Raw genomic sequence first — 13,029 nt, forward strand, 5'->3', positions numbered from 1 at the left:
TTTAATGATTTTATTGGAATATAATTTTTTTTTTCCAGCATTGCTATATTGGTTGGTCGTTGGTTCATTTTAATACTCAATTTTAATGCTTCATTAGAGTCGTTATAATATGGTTGACTTGTATGATTCATGAATGATACAAGATAGTCTTTTGTGTGACGCACGACATCGTATCATGCTTATCTTTCTAGAATATTTAATTGGGTTTCGTCTAAAAAAAAATCTTCAATTAATATTCTAATTTTACATCATTAAGTTAGAGTAAACTGCAACAAGTACCCCTGTGTAATTTCCAAATAGCAAAAACCCCCTTGTGATAAATAAACTAGCAAAAATCTCTCTGTGAAATTTAGTCAAAGGCATGCAAAAATCCCCCCGGTTGACTGAGGTGTGGCTCACTCGCAGATTGCGCGACTGGTAGTTGGTTTTTGGACGTGAAATGACAAAATTGACCCTAAAAATGTATTTACATGTATATATATTATATGTATATATATTTTCCTTTTAATTTGATTATTTAGAAATTAAAATATTGTTAAAACATAGTAAATAATTAAAATTAAAAATTATTTAAGTATAGATTTTTTTAAATCATAATAATAGAATTCAAGTTTTCTTTTCATGTAGCGATAATTTAAAGTATATACAAAAATTATGTGATAGTAAAAATAAAAATAAATTAAAGACCCCATTGTACCTTTATAATTAAGATATAACAAAAATAAAATAATTAAAATATTTAAAAAATATAAGAATTTATTAATTGCAAAATCCCGAGGGTATTTGTGTCTTTTTATATGAAGTCAACACTCAAATGAGAAATGGGTCGAGTGTGTTATTTAAATAATTTCACAGGGGGTTTTTGCTAGTTTATTTATCATCGAGGGGTTTTCGCTATTTAGAGATTACACAGGGGTACTTTTTGCAGTTTACTCCATTAAGTTACACATAATAACACATTGTACTAATATGTATATGTTTTTAGTAGATAGTTGTTTGTTGCAAAATCATTAGTGTATTTCACCGTGTGTATCGTCTTATAGAAACAGTTTAATATGATTTTTGTAATAAATATTGAATTGCATCTAATGTTTAAAGCCACAATCTAGAGCGACTCCATCGAGATTGACACGAATTCTTACTTCTTTTTTTTTTTCATCTCGTGTTTTTACGTGAAGGAAACAACCCACCGAGAGCTCACGACTCTATGTCGATTAAGTTTGAGTCGATTAAGTTCAACTTTCGTTATAGGGAGACCAATGGGGTGGCGGACTTTTCGGCTAAACTTAGATATTTATTCATTGTAGTTGCTTTACATTTTGAACTCCTCTTCATCAAGTCAGATAACTACATAAATATAAGCAAATAAGCTCAATTAATTTGTTTTTGTACAACGAGTCAAGTTACTTGAGCTCGATTTCTATTCAACTCGGTCAAAACTCGAACGTTTGAGTTTGAGTCGATTCATTTATACCCCCTATGTTTTAATCTAGTACATTTCTGATTTGGAACAAATTTTTAATCTTCGAAAATTTCGGAAATGGAATCTGACGTTTGTTTCATTTCCTAAAAAGTGGAATATTTCCGAAAGGCTTTTTTTCGGTCCGACTGATCGGACTTTTCAGCCCGACACATGTGACTTGCAAAGAAGTAAACAATAATATAAATAATTATAGAAGTCGGGAAATAAATGATTACAAAACGAAACAACGTCGTGGAAACGGGATTAATCGATATCGCCGCCACTATTTAAACTTTAGATTTAGAATGTATTATTATCTTTTTATTAAAATAATCTTATAGCAAAACCCAAACAAATTAAATAAATCCACAAAAACAATTTTTAACAACAGAATAATTACATCAAACTTCAACAGAGGGTAATTTGAGATATAATTATCCGCCTCCGCCGCCACCACCACAGCCGCCGCCGCCACCACCACAGCCTCCGCCTCCACCATCAGCTCCACCACCATCAGCCCCACCGCCACTGCAACAACATGTCGTGAGAATCTCACCGCAGCTACTAACAACCTGGGCATCTTTATCACTCTTCTTACTCTTCTTACTCTTCTTATCACTCTTCTTATTAATCTTCTTACTCTTCTTATCGTACGCAGGCGGCAAAGGCGGCGGCTGAGCCTTGGCCGCCTTTCGCGCCTGCCGGCGTTTCTTGGACTTACAACAACAACAACAACAAAACCACATTGTTTTACGCTGCGTTAATTTGTAAAAATGTGGACAAATTGAATGAAATGTGGATGGAATTAATTTCATTACATAATTTTAATTTATATAGAGAGAACTACAAAAGATTTATTAGCTTTAATTTGTATTTGATCAGGAAATTTCAGTTGATTTTCTAAGTCAAAGGTCAATAAAAGATTTGGTTAAATCAATCAATCATGTTTAGTCTTTGATTCTTTTCTGACGCTGTTTCGTGTTCTAGTTCAATAAGAGATGATTGTTTCTTTCTCCATTGAAGTTGCTAGGAATAAAGGTTATTTCTATGATACATCTGATGAAGGTTCATTCCAATTTCCAAAATTCCAAATTTTGATATTTTTTTATTAGGATTGAAATTATAGAAAAAATATTTGGAATTTCGATCCGATTTAATTTGCGAAATTAATGCGGAAAATTATTATTACCTCGTTCCCATGTTGGAGATGAAAAGTATTTCATTTGTTATTTTTCATGTAAAAAGGACATAATTTCTATTTCTATCATATATAAGTTTTGACTTTTATCATTTTGATTGAGGTTTAGAATTTTATGTGGTATTTGAAAATAGGTGTCTATAAAAAAAAAAAAAAAGTGGATATGGCAATTGGAATCATTATAGTTATTTGGTAATTACGGCCATTCTCTGAGTTATGGTCAAATTACGAAAACCCCGCTCATGTTTGAGTAATTACAGTCATCCCCTCAACTATGTATTATCTTTCGAAAAAACCCCCCAAAGGTAAATTTAGGGATGTTAATCGATAAAATCGAACTGAAATTTCGGTACGCCAACATTTCATACCGTTTACCGAACTACATATACGATTTGGTTCGGTAAATAACCGAATTACATAAATTTTATGTAAAAATATTTACAAGGAGGGGGGTGGTTGTAATTACCCAAACAAGAGGGATTTTTTCGTAATTTGACTATAGCTCAGGGGGTGGCCGTAATTTACCCTATTTATTTTTAAAACAATTTTTAAAACATTAAAATTTATCATATGAGTAGTTTTAGTTTTATGATTTTATGAAGGTTGGGGGTAAGATTGTAATTTCACAAGAAACATTACAAAACTAATGTTTTTTTTGTAAGTTTGACCAAAAAATATAGGGAGGTATTTGGCACATTTTATAATTGAGGGGTGTGTTTGCGACACACCCCAATAATTCAGGGGTGCAAAGTGAACTTTACCCTAAAATGCTCAAATACATTTAAGAGGAAAAAAAGTTAGAAAGAGCATTCCCATATGGCTCAATTTATTTGATTCTTATTTGACCACACATTTCCTTAGGCAAAATCAAAAGAGTGGATAACAAAACCAGGAGGAGAAAAAAAGAAGCCAAAGGCCAAGAAATGCCACTACTGAAACTTCTCCACCACCACCACAGTCTATCTCCGGCAGTGAAACATCTCACTCCTCCACATCATCTCCGATCAAATCTTTTCCCTCCGCCAGCGGCGTTACAGCTGAAGAATGGTTGTTTTACGAGTTCGAGAAGCCGCCTGAGAAACCAGCGGCATAGATCATGGGCACCTTCAATTTCAGCCTCATCTGCACCACTCGATTTGACAGAGGACAATATCAAACAGGTTTTAGCCGATGCCAAAACCGAGGCGAGTTTTCTTCTTCTTTCTCCTGCAACTGCATTTTTCGCTACATGATAATAATGTTGCGAATTTAGCTTACAAATTTGGATTTGCAATCCTTGTTGCAGTTGGCGCAACTTTTCGACACTTCGGTTAACATAACCGGTGAGTTTAATTATACAATGTGGTAAATAAATCAGCTTCCATGCATGAAAGAATTAATTCGATGAGAGCATTTCCGTTTATTGAACAAACAGGAAAAGTAGAACTTGTTGAACTAGACGGACCATATGTGACGATCAGCCTCAAAGGCCGGTTTTGGCATACGCGTTCCATGGTTTTGGCGAGGCTCGGTAATTACTTGAAGCAGAGAATACCCGTAAGTTTTTATATGTTATTTATTTAATTTACGTATCTTTATAGGCTATATATATTAATATATATATCACATTAGGAAATCTTGGAGGTGGATGTTGAAGATGAGAAGCAGTTGGATGATAGCCCGGAAAACTTTTGAAAGTTCATTACTATTTATTTGTCGAGGCTCGGATGGAGATCTCGATCGCACGATCTTATTGCTGAATCGATTTCGATTCCTAAATTTAATTCTAATTCAATACAAATCACATTAATGTTCTCTCGTAATCTCTAATTAGAGCGATACACACTCATGTTGATGTTCGTGGATGCATCCTCCTTTCAATCAATAAGATTCTCAAGATAACATAGAACATATCCATCGCTCCGAATCAAGATTCTTTCTCTCTCACAAACTCACCAAGTTAATCACAAGTCACAACTTAACTTGCTTCTAGTAAATATTTCAATAAGCACCAAAGATTTGAAGATAATATACCGTTTTTTTATTCGACTCGAGCCCGCGATATATCACTCAGCAACAAGAACAAGGCTGTGATCAAACCCTGCAACAGCTTGCAAAACTTCACTGCCCTCTAAATACTGATTCGCCATAGGTTCGACTTCATCGACAGAGCTACCCAATCCTAGGCGTCCGTTTCTACCGCAACCCCAAGACCAAACCTCTCTCTTACCCGTTACAGCTATCGAATGTACTCTCCCTCCAGAAACAGAAATCGGGATCTCACCGTCAAGACTTTCCACTACAAGGGGAATATTCTCCGGACCTTCTCTCCCGAGTTGAGAATTCTGATTCCATCCCCACGTAACAACACTTAGTCCGTCTTGTGGAATATTCTTGCAAATTGCGAAAGAGTGACCGAGTCCAGATGCTATACTGATAGGCGAGAGGTGGCTTGTATTGATAGCGTGTAAACCCAAATCTTGTTTTGCTCTGCCTAATTGGCCGTACACATTGCTACCTCCACTTAGAAGAGTGCCATCACCTGCAAAAAAAATTGGAAAAAAAAATGAAGTTAACTCGATTATCATATTTTATAGGGGAAATTACAACCACCCCTGAGGTATGGTCAATTTATGAAAAAACCCCTCTTGTTTGGATAATTACATCTACCCCTCAACTATGATTTTTTCTTACACTCTACCCTTATGGTGTCAAATTCATCATAATCATCTAGATTTCGTGGAATGTTCTTTAGTTTGTACTCGTTTTGTGTAAAAATACAGTTTCTAATGCACCACAATCTGATATATACAAGCCAAAACACACATATTATGGCTTCAAAATGTATAGTTCGAATGGGACAAAATGGGTATAAAAGTGATAATATTCCATATAATCTCGAAGATTCCAGTAAATTTGAAACCGCAAGGGTGGACGTGTAAGAAGATTTATAGTTGAGGGGTGGTTGTAATTAACCCAAACTGGAGGGGGGTTTTCGTAATTTGACATACCCTAGGGGTTGGTTGTAATTTACCCTATTTTACATTAGCAATGACGATGGAAATCAAAATTGACTTACTGCATAACACTAACGAATGATCGAGCCCGCATGCCACATCCACAACTTCGATATCGCACAGTTCTTCGATTAAAGTTGGTTGCCATATGATTGGCATATCTTTTTCCTTTTCTATTGCTTCCAACACTAATTTTTCTGCCGATTCAATCATCGTATTCGAATTTGACGATTTGAACTTACCAGCAAACGAATCAAGTGGAGAGGCCTCGGATAAATTCCCAATCTTTCCTAACCTTCCATCGGCGTAATAACCCCAGCCGAATAATTTCCCGTCTTTAGTCAGAGCAAGAGCATGCCCCCAACCTAGCGAAACCTGAAAGATTGTAACCAACGAAAAGCGTAAGTCTATTCGATCGGCAAAATGACTTCACAATTAATGCATCTTTAACAATTATTCTACCTTAAAGATGATATGAGGACCACCTTAACTATGTCTTGCCCAAGAAGTGCATCGACTTTAGTCGGTAAAATAGCTCCGGTGATGTCTTTTCCGAGGCCTAATTGACCCCGTTTCGATTTTCCCCATACCCACAAATCGCCGTCGACTCCAATTGCAGCAGATATAACACCAGATGCAAATGCACTGATAATCTTCACTTGATTCAATCCTTCTACTTTTTGTGGTTTATTCCATGTTTCTCTAAATCAAATAGGAATTTTTTTTAAAAATAATTTATAAACTAAATTCAGGTGGTGTAATACAAATGTAGACTTGCCGCCATTAAAATTCGGGAAAATTGAGAGTGGATTCATAGATAAGGGTTAGGTTAAAATAAAAAACTTGAAATTCAGCAAAAACAAAATATATATTATTAGCAAAATTAAGCATGGAAAAAGGGGAAAACCTAGGAGAAAGGTGGGGGCGGCCGAGCTGTGATTCGCTATTGCGTCCCCAAGACCAGAGATGGCCGTCGGAGGTGACGGCGAGAGAGTGGTAGTGGCCGGCGGCGACGCTGGAAACGTCGGGCGGAAGGGACGGGATGGGAGTGGGTTCGTAGGCGTCGGAGGCGACGCCAATTGTGGAATCGGCGAGGCCGAGAGCACCCTGGGAGCCGTCGCCGAAGCTCATCACCGTCGTATTGGCTGAGAACCACCGCCGGCTCAGCCCGATTAGGCGGAGGTCCGGTGGCGATCTATTAATTGTGTTGAGGAATCGTAGCATTATACGGTTTTCTTTGCGATTGGTCAGCGTCTCACCGAAAGAAGCTACTAAACTAGTGAAAATTCAATGCCAAAATTAATTTTTGAGATAACTGCATTTTTCCTTTAATTTTTGCAAACCCTTCTTTTGAGATTTCACACATACAGTGAAGTTTGATAAAAAAAACTAACCGAAGCTATATTATCTTTACTACAAGGGCATTTTTGGTTTGGGGTATTACAAGGGATGGTATTTGTTGTACCATTGTGTACAATGTTTGATTCAGTTGACGAACCCATCCTTGATTGATGGGCCCACTGTTTTAATCCCCCATTTGAATTATTAGTAGTCAAGCCAAAATTGACTTGACTAATTATCAGGTATTGTATCCCTTCTAGCTGGCCGTGTGAAATGTCGAAAATAGCCTTACAAAACACACGAATTACAAAATTAATAGGTATAAATAGTACATTCTTAATCTTCTTCTCTCTTCCACCGTGCCCTAGTTTTTTGCAGGTAAAATCTCATCCCTTTCGATTTTGTCACAATCTTCATCTTTTATCTTCTTTCTGGTGCTAAACCCTTGTAATTTTCACAAATTTGATGTTATCGTCGCCATTGGAACTACACTGGAAGGTTGAGCTGTTGGGTGCTGCACATTGTTACTGGTAAAAGGTACATATCTCATTTTTTTAGATATTTCGCTCTCCATACGGTTGAATCAATGTGTATAAATTTGATTTACCGGTTCGTGTAGCGTTTCGGTATTGGGTACACAGGAGGCACCGCATTTGGAAGCAGGCTGAAAAAACCGAGGTAAACATGACCTCTTCACACTCTGCTGCTTGTACTGTTTTTTTTTTTTTTTTAAACTGATTCCTTCAGTTTCATTGATAATAGAAGGAACTATTTGGTTGACAAACCCCATCGCATTTGGTTCTAGGTAATTGCTTCGAAGCTGTTCGCGACCACTTCTACACTTTTAAAATCTGCAAGGTATGCCACTTTTTACCCAACTTGTTTTCGTGCGTTTTATACATTTTTTGGTGTATATGCTAATGCGAGCATTATAATTTGGGTGAAAACTGTTCTGCCATGTGGTATGCTGGCAAAACCTAAATGAGCATGTTGCTTGGTTTCCCTTTTACATTTCACTTAGTAATGATTTCTGTTACAAGGATGAATTGATGAACTTTTCTGTTATTTTACAGTACGGAGCAAAGTATTCATTTAAAGTTTTGTTTGCAGTCGGATTATGGGTTTCACTTATAGTCTGAAATCAAATGTCGAGTGTCCTTTTTTACGGTTTTTAAGATTATAGTTGGACTATGGGTTTCATTTTGCTTAACAAATTGATTTTGTGGTATAATATCTCAGTGAATATAGTTTAGAATTGAATATTAGACATTCTTAAAATGGTTGCTTGCATAATTTAATAGACGCCCAGGCTCTACGATGGCTAATGTACACCGAAAATTGAAACTTGAGTGTTCATGTTAATGTAGGAGATAGGTTGGTTTGCGATGGATCTTTCAAAACAAGAAGAAGATGTAGTTGTTCTACACCAACTCATGTTTAATCTGAGGCTGTTTTTTTTGGTGTCTATACATGTATTTTGTCAAAAAAATCGTCGTTGTTTGTCTCGCTGTAACAATAACAGCAGGACTTATAGTTTGATATCCCGCACCCCTTCACACCTCAACTATTTGCGTTCAATAGTTGGTTTAAACGATGTAACATGTCGTGACAACCTTAGAATGGACATACAAACTTTTTACCGACTGTGTTACATTTTAGAAAATGTCGGCGGTCTTAAAGCAAATAGAAATCTCTCTATACCCGAACAAGTTGCAATGTTTCTTCAAATTTTAGCCCACCACACAAAAAATGTTGTTGTTCGAAGTCATTTTAACAGATTCGGGTATACCGTAAGCAAGCACTTTAACCGCGTCCTTCTAGCTTTGCTTAAGTTACACGAAATGTTGTTAATCACACCGAAACCTGTCGACGACGGCTGTGAAAATGAGCGTTTTTCACACTTCAAGGTAACCAAATACCAACCAAATAATATGAGTATTATGATACGCAACCGTAAAATGTTTAAATAATCACCTTATCATGGTATCTTATTTACTAGGGCTGTCTTGGTGCAATAGATGGGACATACATAGGGTGTCGCGTTCCTTATCTTGATAAGCCGAGGTATAGGAATCGCAAGGGTAATGTGTCGATCAATGTGCTAGCTGTTTGTGATGATAACATGAACTTTGTATACTTACTTACTTGGTGGGAAGGGTCTGCAGCCGATAGTAGAATACTTCGAGATGCGGTAACTCGAGATAATGGTCTACGAGTCCCCACGGGTGAGTATTAGTTTGTAGAGTACCAAATTACGTCATTTAAAGTTAACTTCGGTATTACCTAGGACGTGTGAAAGTCAATTACAACTGTAGTAAATCCTTCACCTTTACAGGTAATTACTACTTGGTTGATAATAGTTATACGAACAAAGAAGGTTTTTTGGCACCGTACAGAGGTTGTAGATACCACCTCGATGCTTATGCTCACGGTCCAACCGCACCAGAAACTTTAAAGAATATTTTAATATGAAACACGCGAAGGCAAGAAACATAATCGAGCGGGCGTTTGGTCTTTTGAAGTCACGATGGGCCATATTACGCAGACCGGCATATTACCCTATCAAGGTACAAAACCGGATTGTAATGGCCTGTTGTCTGCTGCATAATTTTATACGAACCACCAACGACTTCGATCCGGAGAAGAAACTTTAGACGAATTTTTTCGGAAAAACCCAGGCATTATTAGTGGAGAAGATTACATTAATACTGTTGAGAGTTCGGACGAGTGGACTGCATGGCGGAATTCTATTGCTATTAGCATGTACAATGAGTGGCTATTGTCTAGATAGATAGTCAATACAATTCTCTTTCTTTACGAAACTTAATTTATTTCGTTGTGTGTTTATTTGTACGAAACATGGATTCTGCTGTCTTTACAAATTCGTATTCTGTTAACATTTTATATTGACTTGGTGTAATCTGAATTAATGTTTTTTGCACTACAATCGGTTGCCTAATTGCATATAATTCAGGTAATACGGATAGTAATGCTGCCCCGAAAAAATGTACTACTAGCAAAAACCACGTGTCCAACAGCAGGCGTTGTTGGACAGTTCTTGAAGAGCAAACCTTAATTTTGGGGCTCAAAGATATTGTGTCGAGAGTTTGGAAATGTGAAAATGGTTTTAAGACCGGTTTTTTGGGAACCCTTGAACAATTTATGGTCCAGAAATTTCCGGGGACCGATCTTAAAGCAACACCTCACATACATTCCAAGATACACGTGTGGAAAAAACACTACGGATCACTAAGCACCATGTTGTCAAGGTCGGGATTTGGTTGGAATGACTCTAACAACACCATAGACGTCGTTGACGACCAGGTGTGGCAGGATTACATCAATGTAACCCTTCTCCTCCTTAGTTCAAAAATCTTTTCACTATTATCTAATAGTAACAATTTATACAACTCATAATGGTCAATTGGTATTACGTGTATGAACATAGACGGATGCGAGCGCCCGTTCAATGCGTTACAAATCGTGGCCGTTTTATAAGGATTGGGTGCAAATATTTGGCAAAGATCGTGCAACCGGTGAACATGCCGAAGCATTCACTGAAGCAATTAACGATCTGGTGTCGAACTCCAACAAAGGAAAAGAAAGCGTGCCAAACGATGACGAGGAAGTTCCGCTAATAGATCCTTCAAATGCTGACAATTACTCTCAATACATGTCTTTCAGTCGAATTGACGAGGCGACTTCTGCGAAGAGTAAGTCGAAGTCTAAAAAACGGTCACGTAGTGATCCCATCGATACTAGCTACGCCGAGATGGCCTCAAAATTCTTCGAGAAGATGGAGGTCCAAATGGCCGAATTGGTGAGCCGTATGGGGTTCGAGAAAGATGTCTCAGCAGCAAGGAAACGAGTATTTGATGCCCTAGAAAACATGCCAAATCTTAGTTTCGATGAGAGGCTCAAAGCAACTTCCCGAATATGCGATAATGCCAAAGATTTAGATATATTCTTCTGCCTTAGTGATGAGCACAAATCCAACATGGTGCAGTTGATTCTAGATGGACGGTACTAATAAACGTGTCCAGTTTTTAATATATATGTTAAATCATCCCGCACCCTTATGACTGAGATTGTTGAATTATCTTTATTTGTTGTTTTGTAATCTAATATCGATATTCTCTCAAACTAATTTGACAACGATGTTTACTATATTTTATATAATATAATTGTGTTGTCTAACTACAGTTGCAACAATAGTATCAATTCAAACATCCAAATGTATCAACAAAAAACAATACAGGGGTATGTCAATAACAAGTGCCAAGTTTGTAGTTGGAAACTGAGTACACAACAAAAACATAATAATAAACCAACAACAAATACGAAATTTATAGCCCTTCACAAGGACTAATCCAAACCTCGAACATATTACTTAAAGACAGTCCATATCTTACGTACAACAAAACACAATAAAACATAACAATAAAACACATACAAATGCACAATACCTATTGGAGTTTGTCTGTGCGCAAAATATATATAATTGTTTTTTTTAGCGGTCAAACCTGAAATCACCTTATTTGTTTGCTAGAGTTAAGAACTTTACCGGAGACGGCTTGTTAGAGGCTGTTGAGCTCTTGGGAGTTCGGAACGGGTTGAATTTCCTTATGTTCCCTGATTTTGACCGAAGTATTGATGCTCCATGAATCTCGGCAATATTGTCAACGTGGCGTGAGTTTGCTGTGCTCAACTCAGTGTCTCTTGAGCCATCTGAGTCGGAAACGTAGTTGAGGTAACCGAGCATATCGAAGTCAACGTTATCCGAAGAGTCGGACGAAATGTTTATGATAGAATGTTGTTCGTTAGGGTGCATGTTAGCGAACTCTAGCTCGGCGACTGCCTCGAAAGCATGTGCGTTAATTCCTAACCGGTCAACTTCATCGTCACGACCCAGAAAAACTGAGCATTCACCACCTTCAGTGTCGGCTAAGTTGTCATCAGATAGCAATACAATCACTTATTCTGCCGCGTTGGGGTCTTGGACGGGGTCGGGCCCGAATATACACTTTAATTCATTATACTTAAGCTCTCCGGAACCGCGGTAAAAATATGCGAAGTTACTCAACTGAATATTTTGGGAAAAGAACCATGTAGATGTTAGAAACTGGTTAAAGTACAAACTTCGGACCCGAAATTTTTTTCAAATTAAATATTCATAAAATTCAAGATTAAATGTTCATAACGGTAATGTTAACCTTCAAAATACGATCCCACGCTTCTTCAGTTGTTGAAATGATATTAGTCGTTGAATTGTAACGAACACCATCTTGAGCCAGGATCCAATGGAAGGTATAAAACCTTTTTCGAAGCATACTCACTTTTTTAGTTAGATGCTTGTAGGAGAAGAATTTGTTGAACTTACTTTGAAGAGCCTTTTGGCAGCTAAACAAGGCTAATGTATTTTTCCCTTCACGTTCAAAGCACCCCCGATATGATTCCACAGCTAGAAGATCGATGAAATAATCCTCGACCTTCTCACTCCATTCCAGCTCATACATGAAATCTTCGCGCCTAAAGATTGGTTTCTTCTTTGGTGCCATGAAATGCGGGTGTATTTTGCAACAACTGGGATTTTTTTTTTAATTCACCACACTAAACTGGTTGGTATTTAACTTACATTTACAGAAACCCTAACCAATGAAACCATTGAAACCGTAATTAATGAAAGTTGGTGTTGGTTATACTTCACATACAAATAATTGCTGAAAAGAATGTTGAAGTTGACTACGTGTACATTTAATCTGACAACTCAAAAAGAATGTCAACTTCATTTAATTATATTTCTAAAAATTCCGAATAAAGCTATATCTACTGCAATGTTTTAATGATATCTGTTCATAGAGGCAATCGAAATATACTTAGTTGCTGAGGCTTCATTTAATGAAAAAATCCACACCTCAATCCATCAACATTAATCCAAGTGAGGGCATAAGATGACCAATGCTTCAATTGGTAAGATAGAGAAAATAAGACTTTTCAGTACAAAATTAATATGTTGAGTGCAATAGCCGTTC

The 13,029-nt window shown here is 37.0% G+C and overlaps 2 protein-coding genes and 1 pseudogene across 2 annotated transcripts; 2 read left to right on the forward strand and 1 right to left on the reverse strand.

The window, feature by feature from the left end:
- Positions 1 to 3,440: 3,440 nt before the first annotated feature.
- Positions 3,441 to 6,943, reverse strand: RUG2 (Regulator of chromosome condensation (RCC1) family protein). The gene is made up of 4 exons (XM_012995215.2): positions 6,564 to 6,943; positions 6,142 to 6,358; positions 5,719 to 6,031; positions 3,441 to 5,181 (listed from the first exon to the last, which is right to left on the reverse strand). The coding sequence occupies exons 1-4, from the start codon at positions 6,878 to 6,880 to the stop codon at positions 4,706 to 4,708; spliced, it is 1,323 nt and encodes a 440-aa protein (XP_012850669.2). The 5' UTR covers positions 6,881 to 6,943; the 3' UTR covers positions 3,441 to 4,705.
- Positions 3,584 to 4,445, forward strand: LOC105970404 (uncharacterized). Its single transcript, XM_012995218.2, has 4 exons — positions 3,584 to 3,844; positions 3,946 to 3,982; positions 4,075 to 4,196; positions 4,272 to 4,445. Exons 1-4 carry the CDS (start codon positions 3,584 to 3,586, stop codon positions 4,332 to 4,334), a joined length of 483 nt encoding a protein of 160 aa, XP_012850672.2. The 3' UTR covers positions 4,335 to 4,445.
- Positions 6,944 to 8,348: 1,405 nt separating the features above from the next.
- Positions 8,349 to 11,027, forward strand: LOC148768796 (uncharacterized; annotated as a pseudogene).
- Positions 11,028 to 13,029: the final 2,002 nt, after the last annotated feature.

Source organism: Erythranthe guttata, chromosome 8 (genome assembly GCF_056151865.1).
Source record: "Erythranthe guttata isolate IM_541 chromosome 8, IM_541, whole genome shotgun sequence".
Lineage (NCBI taxonomy): Eukaryota > Viridiplantae > Streptophyta > Magnoliopsida > Lamiales > Phrymaceae > Erythranthe > Erythranthe guttata.